We start from the raw sequence: 25,999 nt of genomic DNA, 5'->3' as shown, positions 1-25,999 counted from the left end.
CTAGTCATATCCATCTCCTACTTTCTGGCCTCCCTGTAAAACACCTCTCTCCACTCCAATCTATACTCAATGCTGCTGCCTGGCTCATCTTCCTCTCCAAATGTATTATGTCCACCTCTCCTTTCTCACAAGCCCTACACTGGCTCCCCTTTCAGAATACAATTTAAGCTCCTCGCACTAACTTAGAGCCATCATCCAGTCCTCTCTCACCTACATATCTGACCTGCTCTAAGAATCTCCGCCCCCCATCGCATACTTAATTATCGCATATGTTGTAACATATGCGATAATTAAGGCAAAGGACAGCTCTTGCGTTAAGAGCTGTCCTTTGTGGTGGGAGTCGCCGGGTCCCAGCAGGTCCCGGCGGCTCCCCCCTCCCTCACACACCCGGCGCTGCTGCTGCTGCTGCGCCGGGCTCTCCTCCTCCCTGCACCCGGAAGAGGATCAGTGCAGGGAGGAGGTCACAGGTCCAGGCAGCATAGCTCTGTGCTGCCCGGACACAGGTGAGGAGGCGATGCGGGGCGGCGGAGGGATGCGGTAGAAGCCCATTGGCTTCTATGGGGCAATCTCCAGATTTTTCTGGCGATGCCCCCCGCCGCGTTAACCCGGAGGGGGATGCTTACAGCATCCCAAAATGCGGTAAAAACCCAGATAACGGGGTTTTTACCGCATTCCTTGTTTAGAGAATCTCCCCCCTGGTCTCTCTTTACACTCCCACCCGATCGCTCTGCTCCACAAATGCATGTCGCCTCTCCTGCAAACTGGTTACTTCCTCCCATTCACACCACCAGGATTTTGGCCGTTGGGCTCTGTGTATCTCTGGAATTTTCTGCCCCTCCCGATCTGTCACTTCCCTCCAAAACTTTAAACGGGCTCTCAAGACCCACTTCTTCATTAAACCCAGCCACCTCTCATCCTAACCCTATTTATGCTCACTTCTATCCCTGCTGTGTCACCCCAGTTTGTCTACGCCTTCCCTTTAGAACAGGGCTGGGCAACACTGGCCCTCCAGATGTTAATGAACTACACATCCCAGGATGCTTTGCATTAGTTTTGCTATGTGGCCATGCTGAAACTGATGCAAGGCATGCTGGGATGTGTAGTTCATCAACATCTGAAGGGCTGGTGTTGCCCAGCCCTGCTTTAGAATGTAATCTCTAAGGAGCAGGGCTCTCTCTACGCATGTGCTTTTCTTAGAATATATCTCTGCCACTAATTGCATCAGTGTCTCCTGTACTTGTAATTTACAGTACAAATGCAAATTAGGACATTTCTTATTTTGTTCTTTTGATCATCTATGTATTGTCAGGCGCTGTAGAACCCTTATGGTGCCATATAAATAAACGATAATAAATAATCTCTCACAGGGATGTTGACATTTTTAGTGGATATTTTTGTGCATCTTACAGATGTTGGCACTCATAGTTTTAAGCAATGCAGGCGGAATAAGAACTGAAAATTTACTATGTCATCAAGCCATAATCACTGGTGCTGTCTTACAGCGATGTGGCCCAGGTGACTCACATCGCCCGGCTTATACATACTGTAATTAGAAACTCTGCATCCAGCTGGAGGATATCCTTGTGCTCATGATATGTTTGCTTGCTGCTAATAAAATGCACATGTAAATGTAAAGGAAATTCTGCTGTTAAGCTTTTAGGTACACAAAGAATTGGGAGGGGTCACATCTACAATCAATATGAACTATAAGGAGTGAAATGACTGTACACTACCGCTGCATAAATTCAGCAAGTCCAGTTACAACACACGTATGAAGCAGTCCTTTGCTGAAAAGGGTTACCTTAGCTGCCTGGCAAATTCTACTCTCCTAGTGGCTTGTGACAAGCGCTTGCGGAGCTTCTGCATACCTGTATATGCCGTCACCTTCTTCCAGTGGCTTAGCCCTTTGAGTGCCATGGAAATTTGTCAAAATAGGTGTGAAAATTGCCAAGCAAACCTTTTTATTAAACCTTTGAGTGCCAACGTTGCTGTAGAAGATCCTATATCCATTAAAAATGCCACGGTCACATACAGAGACTGTTCTTTTTTTGGGTGCAATATTTAACTAAATTTCAATTAATTGACTTGCTGTACTTGTATTTATTTATACTAAAAGAACAGTTACTGAGAGCTGCGCTGGCATTTTTAGCAGATCAAAAGGTTGGCACTCAAACTGTTAATTAAGATGATTAACGGTGTTCTATTTTGTCAACTATAGTTGTTGCTCTTGCACTACACAGTCTGTACCAGCAGCCAGCCATTGTGCTTACAACAGATGCTGCAGTTTTCGGAACAGGCAGTGACACTACCATTCGATTATTTACCAGCATACTAGCTTGAAGATAGGAGTGCCAATAAGGACGGGCATGCCCATCACTTCTCGCAGCGATGTGGTAACTGCTGCACACACCCTTCATACATCTCCCCCTAAAGCAGCCCATACACGGTCCGTTGTGGACCGGCTCTGTTTTGTACTATGCGATGCGCCGCTCCCGCGCATCACATAGTACGGTACAAAAAGTATGTGCTGCACATACTTTTTGTACTAGCTAAACATCGGATCGGATCACAGTGCATGCACTAGGGATGCAATCCGATGTGTGCTGTTTAAGCACACAACGGATCCGATTAACAGACCGTGTATGGGGGGCATTAGTGTGCAAAAGTATATTTATTAAGGATATTTTAATATATTCCAATGTTAAAACTCCAGCTTTATGGTATTTTTCTTTTGTTACAACAGGCGTAAACCATTGTATATTTCAACCAATAGTACCCTGCAAGCCAAGACTCCAATCACCTGTGTACACTTGGATAATACAGTATAATTCTCTTTATTTCGCACTCTTCACACATATCATACATTTTCATTATTATGAACATGTATTGTATCCACATAAACATAGCATTCAGCATACAACCTAAAAGGCAAATTCCCTTTTCACATTTTATTTATCAAGTATTCAAATTGCTTAAAAAAACAACCAAAACAGAAACCATAATGCAGATCTGGATGTGAGGCCTATGCCTGCAGGTTTATTAGTCACATGAAGTAATTAAACGTTCTGTCCAGGTAAGCGTGGTCTGCAGACTGGAATCGGGAAGCCTGCTATTACTGGATTTCAGGTTTCCAAGAATTGTCAGTTATGTGCAGCTAATAAGCACATTAAAACCTTCAAGTGGTAGAAAGTGGAGCAATACGTGTTGCTGCCACATGTGGCATGTAAGGTGTTACACTCCTGTAAGTGTAGGTGTTTCTCTCCCAGAGAGAAATAGGGAGCAGCATGTGAGGATTGCAGCCAGCCTTCCAGCCCTTAGTAAAGCTCGGGAGAAACATGGCTTTCGCAGGATTCCTTTTAGTGTCATTCCTTGGCTACATAATAGTCAACAAATCCAGGATCTAATCATCATCAAGGTTTCTTGTTTTTATTTTTCTGAAACTTCGTGTGGACCACCTTTAACGTCGTCAAAAAGTTACCCAGGAAGAGTATCAGAAAAGCGATGGCCAGCACAAAAACCTGTGGGAAATGGAAACAGAGAACATATTAGCACATTTCAAATCAGACAAACTCAGGTCATGTGAACTATAAAAAAAATATTTTTTTTTTGTTTTAATATAGTGCTATAAACTAAAGTGGGGAATTGTACAACAATCCCATCACGTTACAGCGAGAGTCACAGGAGACAACCCCATCACGTTATGTTACAGTGGGAGTCGCAGGAGACAATCCCATCACGTTATGTTACAGCGGGAGTCACAGGAGACAATCCCATCACATTATGTTACAGCGGGAGTCACAGGAGATAATCCCATCACGTTATGTTACAGCAGGAGTCACAGGAGACAACCCCATCACGTTATGTTACAGCGAGAGTCGCAGGAGACAATCCCATCACGTTATGTTACAGCGAGAGTCGCAGGAGACAATCCCATCACATTATGTTACAGCAGGAGTCACAGGAGATAATCCCATCACGTTATGTTACAGCGGGAGTCACAGGAGATAATCCCATCACGTTATGTTACAGCGGGAGTCACAGGAGATAATCCCATCACGTTACAGCGAGAGTCACAGGAGACAACCCCATCACGTTATGTTACAGCGGGAGTCACAGGAGATAATCCCATCACGTTATGTTACAGCGGGAGTCACAGGAGACAATCCCATCACGTTATGTTACAGCAGGAGTCACAGGAGATAATGCCATCACGTTATGTTACAGCAGGAGTCACAGGAGACAATCCAATCACGTTATGTTACAGCGAGAGTCGCAGGAGACAATCCCATCACGTTATGTTACAGCGGGAGTCACAGGAGATAATCCCATCACGTTACAGCGAGAGTCGCAGGAGACAATCCCATCACGTTACGTTACAGCGGGAGTCGCAGGAGACAATCCCATCACGTTATGTTACAGCAGGAGTCACAGGAGACAATCCCATCACGTTATGTTACAGCGGGAGTCACAGGAGATAATCCCATCACGTTATGTTACAGCAGGAGTCACAGGAGACAACCCCATCACGTTATGTTACAGCAGGAGTCACAGGAGACAATCCCATCACATTATGTTACAGCGAGAGTCATAGGAGATAATCCCATCACGTTATGTTACAGCGGGAGTCGCAGGAGATAATCCCATCATGTTATGTTACAGCGGGAGTCACAGGAGATAATCCCATCACGTTACAGCGAGAGTCACAGGAGACAACCCCATCACGTTATGTTACAGCGGGAGTCACAGGAGATAATCCCATCACGTTATGTTACAGCGGGAGTCACAGGAGACAATCCCATCACGTTATGTTACAGCAGGAGTCACAGGAGATAATGCCATCACGTTATGTTACAGCAGGAGTCACAGGAGACAATCCAATCACGTTATGTTACAGCGAGAGTTGCAGGAGACAATCCCATCACGTTATGTTACAGCGGGAGTCACAGGAGATAATCCCATCACGTTACAGCGAGAGTCGCAGGAGACAATCCCATCACGTTACGTTACAGCGGGAGTCGCAGGAGACAATCCCATCACGTTATGTTACAGCAGGAGTCACAGGAGACAATCCCATCACGTTATGTTACAGCGGGAGTCACAGGAGATAATCCCATCACGTTATGTTACAGCAGGAGTCACAGGAGACAACCCCATCACGTTATGTTACAGCAGGAGTCACAGGAGACAATCCCATCACGTTATGTTACAGCGAGAGTCATAGGAGATAATCCCATCACGTTATGTTACAGCGAGAGTCGCAGGAGATAATCCCATCATGTTATGTTACAGCGGGAGTCGCAGGAGATAATCCCATCACGTTATGTTACAGCGAGAGTCGCAGGAGACAATCCCATCACATTATGTTACAGCGGGAGTCACAGGAGATAATCCCATCACGTTACAGCGAGAGTCGCAGGAGACAATCCCATCACGTTACGTTACAGCGGGAGTCGCAGGAGACAATCCCATCACGTTATGTTACAGCAGGAGTCACAGGAGACAATCCCATCACGTTATGTTACAGCGGGAGTCACAGGAGATAATCACGTTATGTTATGTTACAGCAGGAGTCACAGGAGACAACCCCATCACGTTATGTTACAGCAGGAGTCACAGGAGACAATCCCATCACATTATGTTACAGCGAGAGTCATAGGAGATAATCCCATCACGTTATGTTACAGCGGGAGTCGCAGGAGATAATCCCATCATGTTATGTTACAGCGGGAGTCACAGGAGATAATCCCATCACGTTACAGCGAGAGTCACAGGAGACAACCCCATCACGTTATGTTACAGCGGGAGTCACAGGAGATAATCCCATCACGTTATGTTACAGCGGGAGTCACAGGAGACAATCCCATCACGTTATGTTACAGCAGGAGTCACAGGAGATAATGCCATCACGTTATGTTACAGCAGGAGTCACAGGAGACAATCCAATCACGTTATGTTACAGCGAGAGTTGCAGGAGACAATCCCATCACGTTATGTTACAGCGGGAGTCACAGGAGATAATCCCATCACGTTACAGCGAGAGTCGCAGGAGACAATCCCATCACGTTACGTTACAGCGGGAGTCGCAGGAGACAATCCCATCACGTTATGTTACAGCAGGAGTCACAGGAGACAATCCCATCACGTTATGTTACAGCGGGAGTCACAGGAGATAATCCCATCACGTTATGTTACAGCAGGAGTCACAGGAGACAACCCCATCACGTTATGTTACAGCAGGAGTCACAGGAGACAATCCCATCACGTTATGTTACAGCGAGAGTCATAGGAGATAATCCCATCACGTTATGTTACAGCGAGAGTCGCAGGAGATAATCCCATCATGTTATGTTACAGCGGGAGTCGCAGGAGATAATCCCATCACGTTATGTTACAGCGAGAGTCGCAGGAGACAATCCCATCACATTATGTTACAGCGGGAGTCACAGGAGATAATCCCATCACGTTATGTTACAGCAGGAGTCACAGGAGACAATCCCATCACGTTATGTTACAGCGGGAGTCACAGGAGATAATCCCATCACGTTACAGCGAGAGTCGCAGGAGACAATCCCATCACGTTACGTTACAGCGGGAGTCGCAGGAGACAATCCCATCACGTTATGTTACAGCAGGAGTCACAGGAGACAACCCCATCACTTTATGTTACAGCAGGAGTCACAGGAGACAATCCCATCACGTTATGTTACAGCGAGAGTCATAGGAGATAATCCCATCACGTTATGTTACAGCGGGAGTCGCAGGAGATAATCCCATCACGTTATGTTACAGCGGGAGTCGCAGGAGACAATCCCATCACGTTATGTTACAGCGAGAGTCGCAGGAGACAATCCCATCACATTATGTTACAGCGGGAGTCACAGGAGACAATCCCATCACGTTATGTTACAGCGGGAGTCGCAGGAGACAATCCCGTCACGTTATGTTACAGCAGGAGTCACAGGAGACAATCCCATCACGTTATGTTACAGCAGGAGTCACAGGAGACAATCCCATCACGTTATGTTACAGCGGGAGTCACAGGAGATAATCCCATCACGTTATGTTACAGCAGGAGTCACAGGAGACAATCCCATCACGTTATGTTACAGCAGGAGTCACAGGAGACAATCCCATCACGTTATGTTACAGCGAGAGTCATAGGAGATAATCCCATCACGTTATGTTACAGCGGGAGTCACAGGAGATAATCCCATCATGTTATGTTACAGCAGGAGTCGCAGGAGATAATCCCATCACGTTATGTTACAGCGGGAGTAACAGGAGACAATCCTATCACGTTATGTTACAGCGGGAGTCGCAGGAGATAATCCCATCACGTTATGTTACAGCGAGAGTCGCAGGAGACAATCCCATCACGTTATGTTACAGCGAGAGTCGCAGGAGACAATCCCATCACGTTATGTTACAGCGAGAGTCATAGGAGACAATCCCATCACGTTATGTTACAGCGAGAGTCATAGGAGACAATCCCATCACGTTATGTTACAGCGAGAGTCAGAGGAGATAATCCCATCACGTTATGTTACAGCGGGAGTCGCAGGAGATAATCCCATCACGTTATGTTACAGCGAGAGTCGCAGGAGACAATCCCATCACGTTATGTTACAGCGGGAGTCACAGGAGACAATCCCATCACGTTATGTTACAGCGGGAGTCACAGGAGACAATCCCATCACGTTATGTTACAGCAGGAGTCACAGGAGATAATCCCATCACGTTATGTTACAGCGAGAATCGCAGGAGATAATCCCATCACGTTATGTTACAGCGGTAGTCACAGAAAACTTATTTTGATATCTGAACAGTAAAAGCCTCCACCCATCTGTGGTGTATTGTCACAATTTTCCAATCACATAATGGACAGGTATTGGTCTTAGCCCGACTGAAAATGGTCAAAATCGGCAAATCGGGGAAATAAAACATGTTAAAATTCACCAGATTTGCACATTCCAAAGTGTGCCACCATATTCAGACATTCTGGCATTAGTGGAGCAACTGCTATAATCTGGGATCGCTCGGAACCTGCAGCACGTACAGCTCTGAGGCTGTGTGATCAGCTGGATCCCTTTTCAATTAGCCACGCTACTTAATGATTGTAAACCCAAGCAAGGTAGAAAAAAAAATGTCAAGTGTCATCTCATAATCAAGTTATGGTCTTGAAAGGGTTAAGAATACACTTAACCCATTTATAAAAAAAAATATGCCACATTTTATAGGTAATATTAATGTAGGTTACATGATGCAATGCCTTAAGGACAAACCTAGTTGTGGTTACAGCTGTGTGGAGTGAAGCCTACTAGGTGTCATCCCTGAGTGTTTGTTCTAGCTAGGTGTGCCCCGAGTGTGCTCAGCCTCTCCTGGGTGCTCAGCCACGCACCACCCCCCTACAGACTCAGGAGGCACCAGATTTGCTGCAACATAAGGGGAGAGTGATTCACAAAGCTTGGTGTCAAAATTACTGGGCTGCATCTGGAGCAACAGCATTTTAACAAGCATGATAATCAGAGCCCTCTCTCCTTCTGCCTAATCAAACGCCAACAGTGTTTCACATGTATTACATGACAAATAATGAGTCACAAATGTATTTAAAGTACACCAAATAAATTCACTATAGCACTTCCTGTCCAATATGCTCTACACCTAGAAGAGCAATACAGTCATCCTAGAAAACAACAATATTAAGCTTGCAGCCACTCACAGCACTTACCCTAACATACCCCAAATTCCACTAATGCAGGGGTTCTCAAATTCGGTCTGCAGGACCCCACAGGTCACGTGTTCCGGGTTACCCAGCAGGTGCACAAGTGCACTCATTACTCATTTGGAGCTAATTATTTCACTTGGGACACCACACAGTGCATGTTTTGCAGGTCTCCTCACAGAATCACGAGGACCGACTTTGAGAACCTGTACACTAATGGGTTCTTGGATCGGTCTTTGAGAAGATTTAGCAAATAGTAGCAAAATTGTCTGTCATTGAGCGCAGAGCTGCTTCACAGCCACATTTGCCTGTAAGAGCACAGATGTAAAAGTATAATGCAGCAACATTTGCCTGTAAGAGCACAGATGTAAAAGTATAATGCAGCAACATTTGCCTGTAAGAGCACAGATGTAAAAGTATAATGCAGTAACATTTGACAGTCCACAAGGACCACAAGACATTAATAAGGATGTTAAATAATGTCAATGTACATGATAACAAGACATCACTTTTCTGACACATTCTTTACAAAACATGAAGAGCTATACAATACCTGCCACTCCTTGCATGCTTCATGTCTAGAGAGTTCAAAAAGTGTGATTGAATTATACAACTGCCAAAACTAGGAATAAGAGAGAGAAGATTAGGGAACAATTTGTTGTATCATCAGTACATCGCCCACAATCATGAGCTGTCCTGTGGAAAGTGCTGTGCTTCCAAACTGAGACACCCTTTTTCAGGTATCGTCGCTGCCCCGTACACAGTGTGTATGGGCTTTTAAATAGACTTTCAACTACACAATTAGAATTGCAGGAGGGTTCGCAAATCGCAGGAGGGGGGTGCCGTGAATCGCGGGAGGGGGCGGTGGTCCGCAAATCGCGGGAGGGGGGTGTTGCGGGGTCCCGTGAATCGCGGGAGGGAGGGTAGCAGGGGTCCTGCAAAACGCAGGAGGGGGGGTCGCGGGGGTCCGTGCAGGAGTAATGGTGGCTGTGGAGTAATGGTGGGCGTGTACTGTAGCCCTGGCTGGGCGGGGGGAGGTGAGGTCAAGGGGGTGGTACCTTATACACATAAAACACTGGTCTTTTCCCTAGGGGAGGGGGGGGTTTGTGTATGCCGCTGGTCGGGAAGTTAGCTACACAGGGGTGAGTGACAGATCTTGCTAAATATATAAGAGATGCTTTTGTACATGACAGACCTTGCCCTAGGGATACAGAGATTATAGGTCTGTAGTTTTGCTGATGCTCCAATACAGAGCTTTGCCTGCAAGAAAGTCTTCTGACTGCCGTTCTCCCTATTAGAATCTGTGTGTGTAAAGGTCCATACACACTGGGTGATTATCGCCAGCGTGAATGGACATACACACTGAGCGGCTTTCCCCCTGCCCGGCGCCGTCAGCGGGGAGTGGACGGCTTTACATAGTGCAGAGCTATGCAAAGTTGTCCTCAAAACCGCTCATCTGCTGGTATTACCAGCAGATGAATGGCTGTCCCGGCGATGATACGGGAGCATACACACTGTTTTGAGCGACTTTCAGCTCAAAGTCGCTCAGTGTGTATGGGCCTTAAGGTGAATTCATAAATGTTAAGGCCCCTCATACATTAGACCTAATTTACCCAGCAGCTCCCCGGAAGGGCTAGAATATGATTAGGCATTTGGGGAGTGATTTACTAAGGGGAAAATGCGGTAAAACCCCCGGTTTATCGCATTTTCCTATGTATTAAAACCCCGTTGCCACAATACCGCATAGTAGGGTATCGCCACCTTTGGGTGGCGATACCTTATAGAAGCCTATGGGCTTTTTTTTGCCTCGGCCGCAAACCCGCCGACACCCCTGTCCCCCTCCCTCTGGTTTACCTTAGTGCAGGTCCTCCTGGACCCAGAAGTTAAGCCCTTCCTCCCCCTAGTAAAGCAGCCGGACGTCCTTCCGGCTGCAGGAGACGATGACGGAGACCCCCCGCACACCACAGTACAGGTATCGCGGGGAGTTTCCGTCACCGCACCGCGATGCCAGCCGCTTATGTTAGTACATATGCGCTGGCATAGCGGCAAGCAGGCGACGATGTATTTTAATACATCCTGCCCTTGATGTGCCAAGTTTAGCATGTGATAAATTGCATGCAACTCCTGGGGAGCTGCAGGAAGAAGGGTCCGCGGAGAGCCGGACAGGGGGAGCCAGGATCCAAGCTACAAACCCCCCCCCCCCCCCCAAAAAAAACCATACAAATGAATGGGAAGCCACTGATTGACTAAGAGCTCTGTTAGCCAATCAGCGGCCTCCCATTTGAGCTCTCAGCCAATCAATGGCTGCCTATTCATTTGTATTTTTTTTTTCTCTTAAGATCGTCCCCCGCCCGGCTTCCCCTGCTTAAGACTGCGCCCCCTCGCAGCATCCACTGCCTCTCTACGCAACGTACCCCCCCCCCCCCCCCCCCCTGGCTTCCCGTCTGACTCTCTGCGTCCCCTCGCTGGCTCGCGGCATCCAGCGCCTCTCTACGTCCCCCCCGCCTGGCTCCGGGCTGCACATAAGATTTATCAAATTTGACCTCCCAACTCCGATTCGCACGGGACCATGCATCAGGTCAGATGGGATGTCAAACACATGAGATTTGGGGGGTTATTCAGGTTGATTCGCAAAGCTGCGGATTCGCAGCCTTGCGAGTCCACCAAACCCCCCCCCCCTCATAGTGCGTCTTCGCCCGAACAGCTGCGAATGGATGTTTTGCATAAACATCCATTCGCATGACTCAGGTAACTGACCATCGAATGATGTTTAGTGTGCACGCATATATAAGTGACTTTTCAGTTGCGTATATATGCGTGCACGCTGGCGTGGATATAGGCAGGTAGCTGACATCCGGTGAGGTCAGCTACCTGCCCCCCACACCCGCGTCACTGCCTCATTACCATGAGAATGCCCAGCGTTCTCATGGGAACGCCCATGGAACGCTGGGCGTTCCCATATGGTAATGGGGCAGCCCGGCGCCCCCCGCCCATATGCCTGCACATGCGCAGATACCCGCCTGCGCATGCGCAAACGTGCAACATCGGTACTGATGTAATGATGGTGCTGCCAAGCTTACAGTCAGGTAAAGTTTTCACTGTTTTACCTAAAATTCTGTCATCTCAACACAGAGCTCTGCAGCCTACAGATGATTGAATGCTACAAACTTTCTATGCCACATGATTCCCATGTTTTGCTAAAACGCTCACTACTTAATACAAAACCATAACAAACACAAACAAACTTACATGGCCAAAAAAGAGAAAGGGAAGTAGAAAGGTGAGTCCTCGCCACATCCAAGACTGAAAACCCTCTAGAGAAGACATAAGGACATATTTACATAAATCACTTGGAGATTACATTTACTTCATGCACATGCTCTGGGGCTAGTAACTGGAAGGAAAAGTGGACTGTAGGTTTCATTTGTGTGTGGCCAAATGGGATAAGGACCAATTGCTCCCAGTTTGTAGACAGCTTAATGCTGGACCTGGCTGCGGACACCATAGCTGTGAAGGATGTACACAGGCCTCTCGTGTATCTGTAATGGACCTCTTCATAATGATAGTGATACTATGCAAACTACATGCTACAGAAACCAACCTTCTTTTTTATACTATTCCTTAGTACTACTTTCTGAACCTAATTATACAGACCTAGGATAAGGAGGTTTGTATTATGTATCCATGTACTTACCCACTGTAAGGTCTAAATGATTTCTCTCTCCTAATGCGCGTAATCTGTATAGGCAACCACTTTGGTAATAATATTGAAGAAACTGTACACAGCCTATAAAACAAAATAAGAAGAGATATATATATATATATATATATATATATATATATATATATATATAAAAACCTACAAAAATAATTTTTCAGAAATGTCAGTCTAGTCCATATGCAGGAATACAAACTAGAAACAATTAAATCCCAGGTCAGTTTTCTGATTGCTCGGTTAAAGCAAGGACCATGTAAATACACTTTCTCTCAATTACAGCCTTGCTCTCTGCGCTTTATCTGTCGGAGGGTACGGTATAACCATCCGACAGTCAGGATTCTGAGGACCGTTTCTCAGACATAGGAATCCCAACTGTCAGGAGCCCAGCAGGTGGGACAGAGCATTCAAGCCCCTTGCAGGCTCGCTGCGCTCACAACCTATTCTATGCTCCCTCTATAGGGGTCGTAGACCTCCATGAAAGAAAACAGCTTATTTAAGTCGGGATTCCAACTGTCAGGGAGTCATCCTGCACCCCTCTATCAGAACCCCCATTCCTAACTGCAGGTTGAATTACTTAAATGGTCTTATTAGACACTGGTAACAGGTCAATAATGTATTATACTTACATATAGGCTACAGGCCCAAGGCAGACAATCTTTTTAAAATCTATAGGTTAAGGCCCCAATACATTAGTCAGACTTGCCTTAATGGAAGTTTGGACCAGATTTACCTTTCAGTCCAGTTCATGAAAAGTCGGGTGTGCATCCGTTCGGAGCGGATATCAAGCACATGCTATTTGGGCCAATTTCTCAGCCCAATCCGTTAGAATCAGGTGAAACCGGGCCAAACCGCACTAGTATATGGCGGCATTTAGTCTCTGGAATTTATTTGGCGCAATTCATGCAATGAAACAAACCAGTTCGATGTGTGTCAGTAAAAATCAATTTGCAACCATTCTTCATTTTGTTATTCACCATCCATTTCTAAATTAGTTTGCAGTGCTGGAATCTGCAAGTGCTAAGTGTTATACCCCTTTTCCATTAAAATTATAGGTCCCAACCGGCTCAGACCCCATTTCCACAGCAACCTTTTTCCCCGATCGACCCTGATTACACTAAACCCATGTCAGTCCTGCAAAACTTATGGATATCATTCAAAATTGCCTTCTTCAGGCTCGAAAAGATGACATCACTAACCAGGAAGTGGCTTTTTGTGGTTACCCTGGTCAGATAATCAGAATCACAGCTGTTTCCACTTCAACATTACTGGGGCTTCCCAAGTAGAACTGTGCTTGAGGGTATGGGTCGTTGGGTCAACACTATTAAGATCAACATACATTGGGTCAACACGTGAAAAGGGTCAACATGCCTAAGGTCGACAGGGTCAAAAGGTCAAGACAAGATTTAGTTTGATATTGGGGAGGTTCACAGTCAAAAGGTCGACATGGGTTTTTCTCGGTTTTTGTCCCGGTTGTTGACACAGTCGACAGGGACACTAAAAACAGCTTCCACCATCACATGGCTCGCAATGCTTTGGGCTCAGTGCCTCGCTACACTCGGCACACAATTATATTCTCCCCCCACACCCTAGTGGAAGGTGGGGCATTAAAAAAAAAAAAAACCATCATGTCGACCTTAGGCCAGTTGACCCAATGCATGTCCACCTTAACAGTGTTGACCTAAGAACCATATTTTTTACCCCTTTCCACTAAGCCGTGACCTAGATACAGCAATTACCAGAGTCATTAAGGAAGTGTAAAAGGGGTATGCTTCCATTGTATTTTTAAGCAGAAGTCACCCAATGTCACCACAAGAGCTTGAAAATGTGGAAAAGCTTGAAATTTATGGTCAAAGGCTTTAGAAAACCTCTACATCTGCGTTTTAAAGTGAGTGCAGATTATTACCAATAATGTATAGCATATTATACTTACTTTGATATATTGAAAATGCAAGAAACTGATTGCGGAACATTTGATACATCAGACCATTGGGCCTAAATGAAGAGGAGATACAATTATTAACAGCATACTGTACTCTCAATAAGCCGGCACATCACATACAGCTATGTGGTGACTGGGAATTAATATGCAGTCTCTATAAAAACTGTACACTAAACCCTAGACTGTAAGCTGTGATGCCCAGGGTCCTCTCTCACTTCTGCACCTCTGTATTCAGCCTCATATGTCACTGGTACTGTTGTGTGTGAGGTGTCATACCAGCACATGGGGGCAAATGTATTTCTGCACTTAACGCTAGTTAACTGGAGAGGGGGGTGGGGATTCAGTTTTTTAATACGTACCAAATGTGCACTTAACTTGTGCTAGGGACACTCGGCAGCGCTGTCCCCTGCAATCCCCCCCAGTAATTACTAGTGACCGGGACGATGTATTAATTTTTTAAATGACAAATTTGTTATTTTACATTTAAATCAAACACTCACCCATTGAATGGGTTAGATGGACCCCTTGTGGTAATAACATATATAGCAAGTCAAGAAATTGCTGAATTTATGTGGACAAATGAAACAAGTTTGCTGGCTCTCGGCTGTTATCCTGGTAATTTAGCAAATGGTCATTGCCACGATCAGTTTACAGATTACATTTGTTAGGCTTGTATTCAAGGATATTGGGTGTAGGTTACCGCTGTACCTCAGGCATAATGTCATACCAAGTGTGGTATAGCAGATGGACAATGTCTAGGTTAACCCTAAAAGGAGGGCATGCACAAGGTCGACATTAGTAAAAGGTTGACACATGAGGTAGACTTCGCTTTTTAATGAGGTTTTCTGTCAATTTGGACACTCAATCATTCCATTAGGTCCAAAATGCACTGTTTCTGTACCTTTCTCTTAATTGATAATTGCAGTCGCCTGTGATGAACTAGTTCAGTGATAACTGTGTTCCAGCAAAGGTGAAGGCAATCCTAAATTAAGGAAAATCCAGAAACAGAGCATTTTGTACCTTATGGAATGGGTCATGTTGGAGTGTATGCATTTAGTGTACAGACTTGGTTTGCCATGCTTCGGGCCAGATGTCTCGCTATGCTACCGCTGTTCTCGCCACACTTTACAATAAACGTGGATTTCAGCTGGAAATGGTAAAGTATGATTGAGAAAATCCCCAAAAATTAAAATGTCAACATGATTTTTTTTCACATGTCGACCAGCACCACATCAGACATCTGTTTATTGACCTAGACCAGGGATGGGGAACCTTCGGCCCTCCAGCTGTTTTTGAACTACACATCCCAGCATGCCCTGCAACAGATTTAGGACCAGATTCTCTAAGCTTCAAAAGTGATAAAATAGAGTGATAAACAGCCAGCCAATCAGCTCCTGCCTGCCATGTCACAGACTGTGTTTGAAAAATGTCAGGCAGGAGCGTATTGGCTGGCTGTTTATCACTCTCTATTTTATCACTTTTGAAGCTTAGAGAATCTGGCCCTTAGCATGGCCAAATAGCAAAAATGAAGCAAGGCTTGCTGAGATGTGTAGTTCAACAGCTGGCGGGCCGGCGGTTCCCCATTCCTGACCTAGACAGTGTCTGCCAGCTATCCGAATACCGCCCAAACTAGGAGGCTGGAGGGGAGATAGTTCTTGTGCAGCTGCTTGTGCGCACCTTGTACAGCTGCATGGAAGCTCTTTACACTTAAATATGGACTGTTTGGTAAGGCAATTTCCCAGCCTCCTCTGTGTGGTGCCAATTTACTGTTCTATGTGTAACCAAATAATTTTTTGGCACAATAATATATCTTGCCAGGTGAAAGGATATTGTACTTACCACGTTAGCATCACGCCAGAAAGAAATGTGGATACATAATGGTGTGAAACCCACCATCCTTTTATTCTGTGCAAACAAAAAACATTAAAATGTTAGAAGATGTATGTCCACTAAATCACCATCAAGGTCTATTTCCCAGAATACTAATTATACTAACCGTGCTTTCGGTACTTGTTTCCTACCACGGCGCCCATCGCATACCATTACATAAGGCAGTGGTTCTCAAACTCGGTCCTCAGGACCCCACACAGTTCACGTTTTCCAGGTCACCTGACAGGTGCACTCATTACTGACTGACACATTTGAAAAGATCTACAGGTGGAGCTAATTATTTCACTTGGTTCTGCGAGGAGACCTGCAAAACATGTACTGTGTGGGGTCCCGAGGACCGACTTTGAGAACCTGTGACATAAGGTATGCGATAATTGGGTAAATGACCCGGATTGTGCAATTAAATATCGCACAGCATCGCATGCCAGCAAATGGCATGCAATGCGATTTTTAATTGTACAACCTTGATGGGTGCTTACAATGTTAAATGCACCCCCATTGTCCGTGCCACCCCCACTATCAAAGCCAACTCGAAGCGTGGCGAGATCAGCGAGCCCGCGAGGGGAGGCGGTACGGGTCCTCCGACCTTTTCATACCCCCACTATCCACGTCGGAGTGGAGTTGATTTTACATAGTGTGGCGAGCGCAGCGAGCCACCGAGCCAGAAGTGTGGCGAGCGCAGCGAGCCCCGTGAGGGGACGCGGAATACATGTTAAAGTCATCCACGTCCGCTCGCCACGCTTCGGGCTCGGTGGCTCACTGCGCTCACCACACTATCTAAAATCAACTCCACGCCGACGTGGATGTTGGGGGTATGAAAAGGTTGGAGGACGCATACTGCTGCGCTTGCCACGCATCGGGTTGGCCTTAATAGTAGGGGTGGCGTTGACAATGGGGGTGCATTTAACATTGTTAGCACCCATCTGGGTGCTTGTACAATTTAAGATCGCATTGCATGACACTATATTGTATGCGATGCGATGCGATGAGATGTATAAGATGCAGTAAGATCAAAATCGTGGGCGCCGTGCTAGGAAACAAGTACAATGCTTTCTCCTGTAACCAGCAGCAAAATACTGTACAGGTTTTAGCCATTTCCATGCAAAGACCACACATGCTATATATCACACATACAAAAGTATAACATTTTGATTAACGCTAAGGGGTAATGGATAGGAGTGAAAATAAATGATGTTACCCATAGCAACCTGATTATGTCTATAATTTCTCATATGCATCCTAGAAAATGACAGCATCTCACTGGTTGCTATGGGCAACGTCATTTCTTACTGTGGATGCTTTAGTAAATTTACCCCCAACTCTAATCCGCTTCTAAATGTAACTCCAAAAAATGTAACTTAAAAATATAACTATACACTGCGCAACTCTGAATCTGTACAGGAAGTGCTTTGATACAGCAGCCAGACTCATGTAAATAATCAGTGTGCTTTGTATACAGATTCAGTGCTGCACACAGATGTACAGGGGTTGCATATGATTAGTAATTAGTGCAGTCATGTGATTCCATTTGTGATGCAATGCATTTTATGTCAACTTAGATGCACATCAGCATTGCACCACTCTGGGTGTGTTCAATGCGTTCTGTGAGCTGTGACAGCGAGCAGGGCTGCCAGCTCACAGTCACAACTAGCATGGTCAGTATTCAATTGACCCGCGCACATGCCGTTTCCCCCTTGCTAGATTTTTTGGAGAGGGGGGAAACTGCGTATGCGGCTGCTAAAACTGCGAGATCCGCGGCTAAATGGGGTCGACCAGAAGGAACCATAGCTTTCTACATAAAATAAAGACATACGTGCTCAAAGCAACAATGTTTGTTAAGAGAGAGGAGATCTGATACTTTGGTGATACTTTGCCCTAAGCCAGGCTTTCCCAACCACGGTCCTCAAGGCACACCAACAGTGCAGGTTTTGTAGATATCCAGGCTTGAGCACAGGTGACTTAATTAGTACCTGAGGGATTCTGATTAAACCATCTGTGCTGAAGCCTGGATATCACTAAAACCTGCACTGTTGGTGTGCCTTGAGAACCGTGGTTGGGAATGCCTGCCCTAAGCCAACAGAAGACCTTTCTTGCTTTATAACGGTCAAGTGTATGACAAGTCATGTGCTTACCTTGATCCATTGCTAATAAGTATGCTCTCTCTGATGGTCAGTGTGCAGTAGTACCAGACCAGCAAGAAGTTAAACACTTCATCTGTTACTCTAGGAAACAAATGTACAGTTCATGAGTGAATAATATGTGATGAAAGGGAAGAGAAGAGAGGGAAGAAGCAGGTGACTATAAATTTCAAGCGTACAACCTGAGGGGTATCGTCCACCAACTGAGCAGCATGAGGCTGCAATTTGCCTTCATATCGAATGAGAACATACTGTAGGATCTGGCAATAGACAAGAACCATTCAGCTCCGCTCCCTTATCAATAGGGGGCACAACATTCCAGCACTTTCTAAAAGGTGATAACCTCCAAGCAAGTTTATGTGAATAATTCCCCCATGATCTTCTTCAGACTTGTACAAAATAAGAAGATATGCCTTTCTTTTTCCCCTCTTAGTAACAATAAGAATACCTTTCCCATCCACATTTTCTTTATTCTGTAGGTTTAAGAATAATCTGATCAAAACTTGCTCCCCTCACCATCACTCGAGCACCATCTCTCGCTATATTCTATATTTTCTTAAAATTACCTCTCCTTACACTCCCACTCTTTTTAGTACCATGGTCGCCGTTACACTTTTAATTAGTGCTCTCTTTTTAAGGAACTTAACCGACACTCTTCCCTTAAGAATATCATCAAGAACATCACTTAGCCAGAAGCTCCCTTTATAAGCAGTGAGTGGAAAGTAAACGTTTCCACAATTATGGTGGCAGTGCCGCACTCTTCTGCAGTTTGCTGAGCCAGTGGGATGTCTTGTTGTCCTCTGCTCATAGCAGTTATAAATACGGTAGCTTTTTTTATCTTATTTTATCTGTACAACTGCAACCAATGTCTTTCCACCTCTCATTTCTTTATATATCCTTGCTTTTTTCTCTTTCTAGTTCCCATGTTATGTCCAATGACAAGAATATGGCTTTAAAGAGACTAGCAATAGCACAAGATGTGTTTGCAGTTTTGAGCTTGGATGAAGTGGCTTCAACAGCGGTAGAAATAGTAACTAATGTCATAAGTGTGTCACAAGTCATAAGTGTGTCAGCTCAGCTTAGTCTTAAAGATCATCTACATTACCACAAAATTGCTATTGGAGAATCTCTCAATTTTAGAAAGTGGGATCCATCTAGAAGTATCACAAGCTAATCTGTTGTATACTTTCTGCTATATATTACAGAAAAATAGAAGTCACTTAGCAGGTCCCATTTGGTTCCTATGATCATATAAAGCCCATCTGTGGTGATATGTAAGACTTCACTGTCACTGTCAATATCAATCAGAAGATGTCTGACTTAATGGACATACAAATGGTGAGATATTGGCTATGGATGATTTTGATTATGTGATTTCCCCTTGAAGTGTATGGAGTCGATTTAGCTAAATGCACTTGTGATTTTGACTGTGCAATTTGGCCTATGTCATAGTCAAAATGTCCTACACCGTATATTAATTACTTGCAATACCGACCTCACTGGTCCGCACATCGGTATCACAAGCAGGGTAAACACTGCAATGTTGGCTAAGGTTTCTTACAAGTTTAACCATTTCACAGGGTACACATGCAACACATTTCAGCATGCGGTTATTGTGGCTATGCTACAGGAGTGGAGCAACTCAGAAACCTTGAATATTAGTGCAGCATTATTATATTATTGTATACTAAGAATCTAAACACCCTCTTTTCGGATTTTTTTTAATAATATCGCTAATTTTGTCCCTTCAGAGCGATATCTTTAAAAATATATATATATAGATTTGTGTGTGTGTATGCTTAACATTGTAACAATCCCCCCGCCTCCGTCATCTGTGCAGCATGCCCAATGTTGATTATATCGTCAACGAGGCAGGTCTCATCGTGAGCCAGGTGACATCACTGAACAATATATCGGTCAGTGTGTATGCTCAGTATCGTATGCTGCCAATTTCAAAGGGAACCACTATATCGGCTAGTGTATAGGGGACTTAACGCTCTTATATAATCCAAAATAATTCTTACAATTTTAGAGGTACTTTAGGACAAACCGTGCAAATCGTTTGTAGTAGAATAAAAAATATATTTTGTTTTCCCCAGCTGCACTATAGATTCCAATATCTGGAATACTATATATTTACTAGTTAAAAACACATCAATATGACATCTTCTGCAATGTACTTTCCCTTTGACCTGTGACAGTTTTTAAGCCACAAACTCTCCACCCTACCCCTAGTCCCTATCTGCTCCTACCTCCAAAATGGTCCTTACAGCCCCATCTCTCAATATCCAGTAAGTTTAAATCAGATCAGTGTCCCTGCAAATATTGCTTTCACGGTCTGCCATTTCATCTTTCAGTAATATTTTGGTCTGTTGTGTGGCAATACATAGCGGTTATTGGCAATACATCACCTCAGAGGTGAGGAGTAGTTATAGATAATATTGAACACTCACCATAATAAACTAACTCACCTTAATATACAAATAATCAAATAAATAATGGGGTTTAAGTTCATGAATTGATCAATGCATTTAAGCTTGCAGCCCATCGCCAAGGGACCCCATTTCACTGCAAGTCCTACACTAACAATTGGTCTCTTAAGAACCTGGCAACTACTGACATCATATTTATTAGAGCATGTGGCCACAGGCCACTGCACCCCAACCTGGGAATGGTGAGTGCAGTAGTATCCTGTATCTATATATATTTGGGTTGATTTTTAATTAACCTTTCTGTGATCATAGCTTTCTCATGTATCTGAAACCTGTGACAGCTGCCCCTTTAATACTAACTCAGGGGTTGTGTTGATGATTGTCTCAACTTTAAAAGCCATAAAGGTAGTTGGCAGGTGAGCTCTAAACCAAGAAAAAAAAACATATGTTCATTTCAGCTATGACGTGTCAGCAGTTGCCAGGCTCTAAAGAGATCAATTGTTAGTGTAGGACTTGCAGTGAAATGGGGTCCCTTGGTGATGGGCTGCAAGCTTAAATGCATTTGATTTATGTATTAAGGTGAGTTAGTTTATTATGGTGAGTGTTGATCCTCTGTATTTGTATTTATTAGAGCATGTGGACACAGACCACTGCACCCCAATCTGGGAATGGCGAGTGCTGTTTGCACCCCATTTGTAGGAATGGGGAGTGCTGTGGTATCCTGTATCTGTGGAAGTGCGTTGCTACCGGTGAAGAATATTATGTGCTATACCATATTGCTCTGGGCCATTACAGGATGTTCTATACTGCACTAAATTGCTCAGTGAAAAAATAAATATACCCTGGCCTACACTAAATAAAATTTGCATATAACCTTGTATACTGTGGTTTTAATGAAGTGTTCTGAATTTCCATGTTCTGCCAAATGATCTAAATATTGGACACCAGTCAAAAATATTCAACCCAACACATTGAGGGGCACGTTTACTAGACAGATTTTACAAGTTTAGATTTTGCCCTAAAAACTGGTCAGATTCTACTTAATTATAGAGCACTTTCTAGAAGAGAAAAAATTTGTGTGGTTGCTACGGGCAACATCTCCACTTCCATAAACCTGCATTTTAGCAAATATATTCCAGAGACTGAACACACAGTACTACAGGGTAAATTGCTCTATAGATATAGATTCAAATGAGAGTCTTTGGCAACTTGTGAAAGGTAAATTGGGGGTTTCCACTTGCACGCATGGGATAACAGCTTTTAATATAAAATACTTAATGTAAACTCATTTCAGTATTATACTGCATTTTTTTAAATCTGTATCTGAATGTATAATTGTGTCTAGAATGTAATTCCCACGATATTCCAATTAAAACCTTTTTCTGTAAATATTGACATACCGTATTACAATGCAGAAAGGATCAATCAGAAGACTTGGAGGATTTTAACATTTTAGAACGCAGAAATGATTGGCATGCTGTTTGCCCAGAATACTTTAGTTACTAAATCAGACATAACTGTACCCAGGGATAATTTAGTCTGGATGCTGCAATGGAGCAGGGATGGATGTGGATATTTAAACATTCTTTGCAAAAAATTGCATAAAATAGTAATTAATAGCTAAAATCATAGTAATAAATAGTGCACATTTATAACAAGAAAACCTTCTCACCTGTAATGAAGAACAAACCTACAAGCTACAGCTCCAAGTAATAAGATTATAGTCAAATAAAGCTTGAATTTTTCATATTCGTCCTTGTAAGCAAATCTGAAAATGAAAGGAAGAGGGGTTTGCAAGGGAGCAAAAATGTCTAACTGCTTTTACACAGAGCAATATAATCCCTGCGTACATAAAAAGAACCAGCAAGTACACATGATTACTTCTAGTAAAGCCAAAGCATTAACATAACGTTACAGTTTAACCAAATGAATGGCATTTCATTATTTGGTATGACCTAACCCCTAGTCTCCCTTGTGATTATGGTTTACAGAGTTTGGAAAGCAAACTGCAAAATGGGGAGATTTAGTGGCCAAATGCTGCCACTATAGAAATGTATCAGTTATCACTGCCTGGCTATAAGTATATCCATGCTCGGATACAGTCATTGATACTGCAGTCAGTTTGAGTTAACCATTTTTAAAACCTGGACAGTTTGGGTGCCCCTGAGAACCCCTTTTGGGAACCTCTGGCCTACCTTATTGGATACCAATATATGTAATGTTACAAGCTCTTAGCTGTTTATAAAGAATAATAAATAATATTATATCTAATCGTTAAAGTTGCAAATTAAAAGTTTATCCCTGAGGAATCTGTGTATTCTTGTTCTGTTAACTTGAAGTACAATGTATTTTGGTTTTGGTTTTCCTAGGAGTTGCTTATTAACTGTAATTGGAAGGTTATGCTGTGCAAATTTCCTCCATAAACTAGATTTCCCTTGTAGAATTGGATAGGAAAATGTCTCTTCCTCGCTGACATCTTTTGTTTTACTACTTGGGATGCGGTCACGAACAGTCATTAGGTCGACATGGGAAAAGGTCAACATGGTTCTAGGGCGAAAGGTCATAAGTTCGACAGGTCATTAGATCGACAGTCAAAAGGTCGACATGGAGTTTTCCACTGTTTTTTGAGCCGACAGCTGGTATTTCATGCCCTACCATCCACTAAAGCTGGGGTAGCCAACTACAGTCCGAGAGCTACCAACAGTTAATGTTTTCCAGATCTCCTCACAGAATCACAAGTGAATTAATTAGCTCCACCTATGGATCTTTGAAAAGGTTTCAGCTAGTAATGAGTGCACCTGTGCAGCAGCTAGGTTGTCTGGAAAAGGTGAACTGTTGATAGCTCTCAAGGACTGGAGTTTGCTACCACTGCACTAGGGCATGGTGGGAGAATAAAATAGTGTGCCGAGCGTAGCGAGTCACCATGCCAGACGCATTGTGAGCGGATGTGGTGCACTTTAAACTGTGTCCATGTCGACTGTGTTGACATTCAGCTAATTAGATCCATCTGTGTATCTTTTAAAATGTGTCAGTGATTAAAGAGTGCAGCAGCTAGGTTGTCTGGAAAATGTGAAGTGTTGGTAGCTCTCGAGGGCTAGGGTTGGCTACCACTGCCCTAGACAATGTCGAACTAAGGACCTTTCCCCATGTAGACCTTTTGACTGTCCACCATAGTGCTGTAGACCAAATGATCCCAACCCTTACTAATTTACCCCCATAGAACATAGGATGAGGTCGTCCCATTGCTCAGATACCCCTGGTCTCTCTACCTTCTCTCATTTATTATCACCTACCCTCTTATAGGTCCTGGGGCACAAATAGTGTTTCTACAGGAGACAACCCTACTTTCAGAGATACTTGGATATAGTAGTGTATTTCTGCTCCTTTTCATAACAAAACCCAGAGTCGCCGCTAGTTTGTTAAGTCATAACTTATTTTATACTATTAGGAGGTCACTATTTGGATCCTGGAGGCATATTTATCCTTCTTGAGCTTACTACAGCGAATACTTGATATACGTTCTTGAATTTAAACGCTCAGAACAACACGTCAGAATTTCTATGACCAAGATTAGGACAGTACAGTTCTGGATCCAGCTTGGAGTGCCAACTTTTTGTCCATTTCAAGAAATATTTGATCTATTCCAAATAAACTGGTTGGAGGCTTCCTTAGTTAAGGAACGCAGAGCATCTAGGGTAGGAGTGCTACATTACCGTGCTCCCTATGCAACAACGGCTTACTCAAGGTTTCTCATCTACCTTATGTACATTATGAGGCATGTAGACAATGATCCTTATTTCTTAAGGAAACATCACCTTTTTTGCACAGCATACCTTTCATGTTCTTATTAGTAGTACTGTATTTTAAGTTAAGTGGACATATTTAAGTTTGGCGAACCACTATACTTCATGTCTAATTGATATTGGATTTTTTGATGTACCCATATGACATTCTTTGGAATCAATACAAACAAATCCTAGTAAGCCCTAGTATGGGGTCCCTTGAAGGCACTTAAAAATAGTAACCCACCTGGTACCATTTAGATGTCCTCATCTCTCCCCTAGGCCTAATTATTTAGCGCTTCCACCGTTTCTCCTCAGAAATACATGGTCTCCATCTGCAATCCACCTCTTCACTGCCATCTGTTGGTCGCCCAGGGTCATATCCTTCCTTTTTTTTCCTGGTATTGCTTCCCCTATATATTCTTTAGGTTACCATGTACATTGCTTGTCCCTACCCATTACAGGTTTTGTTTACATTTATGCCCCTTTCAGACCGCACTTTTAAAACGGTAAATTGCCGTTTTTTTACCGTTTTAAAACGGTAATGTGTGCGGTCTGAAAGGTCCAGTCCCACTTAACCGGTTAGAAAATGCCGTTTTTTCTAACCGGTTAAAATGCAGGGTCCTACCCGTTTCTGAACCGGTATTTTAGCGCAAAAATCGGCTCAGAAACGGTATTTAGGACCCAGCCAATGAGCTGGGTCCTAAATTCAGCACAGTGAATACTTAATGAGCGCTCATTAAGTATTCACAGCACTGGAGGCCCCCCCGCGCGTGTCGACACCCCCCGAGCGCGTGTCGACCCCCCCGCGCGTGTCGACTTACCCCGTGCCGGTATCTCCGTTGTGGTTCCCGGCACTGCAGCTCAGTATGCTCGGAAAGCACTTATGAAAAAAGTGTCTTTCAGAAAATGGCTGCCCCCCATACGGAAGACAGTTTTTTTAAACAGGGTTTCCTATGGGGCAGCCATTTTCTGGAAGACACTTTTTTCATAAGTGCTTTCCGAGCATACTGAGCTGCAGTCCACAACGGAGGTACCGGCACGGGGTAAGTCGACACGGGGGGGGGGGGGGGGGGGGGGGGGGGCGCCGACACGTGGGGTGCGTCGACACGCGCGGGGGGCGTCGACATGCGCGGGGGGCGTCGACATGCTCTCGGTCGACACGCGAGGGGGGGGGGGGGGGAGCTGCACGGAGGGGAGGGCTGAAGGCTGCACTGGCTTTGACCCTGTATTTGGAAAGTTTCCAAAAACGGGTCTGCCAGTGTCAAAAAATCGGCACTTAAACGGTAATATACCGTTTAAGTGCTGCGGTGTGAAAGGGGTTTTATCTGGCAGACCCGTTTTTGGAAACGTTTCCAAATACAGGGTCAAAGCCAGT

General features: G+C 44.3%; 1 protein-coding gene across 2 annotated transcripts in view; it reads right to left on the bottom strand.

Annotated features, from left to right (window-relative positions):
* Positions 1-2,818: 2,818 nt before the first annotated feature.
* The window catches only part of TMEM120B (transmembrane protein 120B), a 43,291-nt gene continuing 20,110 nt past the window's right edge, over positions 2,819-25,999 (bottom strand). The window contains exons 5-13 of one of the 2 annotated variants that reach the window (XM_083151300.1): positions 22,512-22,607; positions 18,590-18,667; positions 18,402-18,491; positions 16,219-16,284; positions 14,371-14,432; positions 12,417-12,509; positions 11,972-12,036; positions 9,276-9,344; positions 2,819-3,518 (exon numbers count right to left, since the gene is read on the bottom strand). In XM_083151300.1, the coding sequence (XP_083007426.1) occupies positions 3,411-3,518; positions 9,276-9,344; positions 11,972-12,036; positions 12,417-12,509; positions 14,371-14,432; positions 16,219-16,284; positions 18,402-18,491; positions 18,590-18,667; positions 22,512-22,607 (727 nt within the window). In that variant the 3' untranslated portion in view covers positions 2,819-3,410. The remainder of the gene's footprint in view (positions 3,519-9,275; positions 9,345-11,971; positions 12,037-12,416; positions 12,510-14,370; positions 14,433-16,218; positions 16,285-18,401; positions 18,492-18,589; positions 18,668-22,511; positions 22,608-25,999) is intronic. The other variant, XM_083151301.1, reaches the window with a different exon arrangement.

This window comes from Crinia signifera, chromosome 1, assembly GCF_055691185.1.
Source record: "Crinia signifera chromosome 1, ASM5569118v1, whole genome shotgun sequence".
In the NCBI taxonomy this organism is placed as follows: Eukaryota; Metazoa; Chordata; class Amphibia; order Anura; family Myobatrachidae; genus Crinia; species Crinia signifera.
Note: the sequence above shows the minus strand (reverse complement) of the source record. Positions and strands in the feature narration are given on the sequence as shown.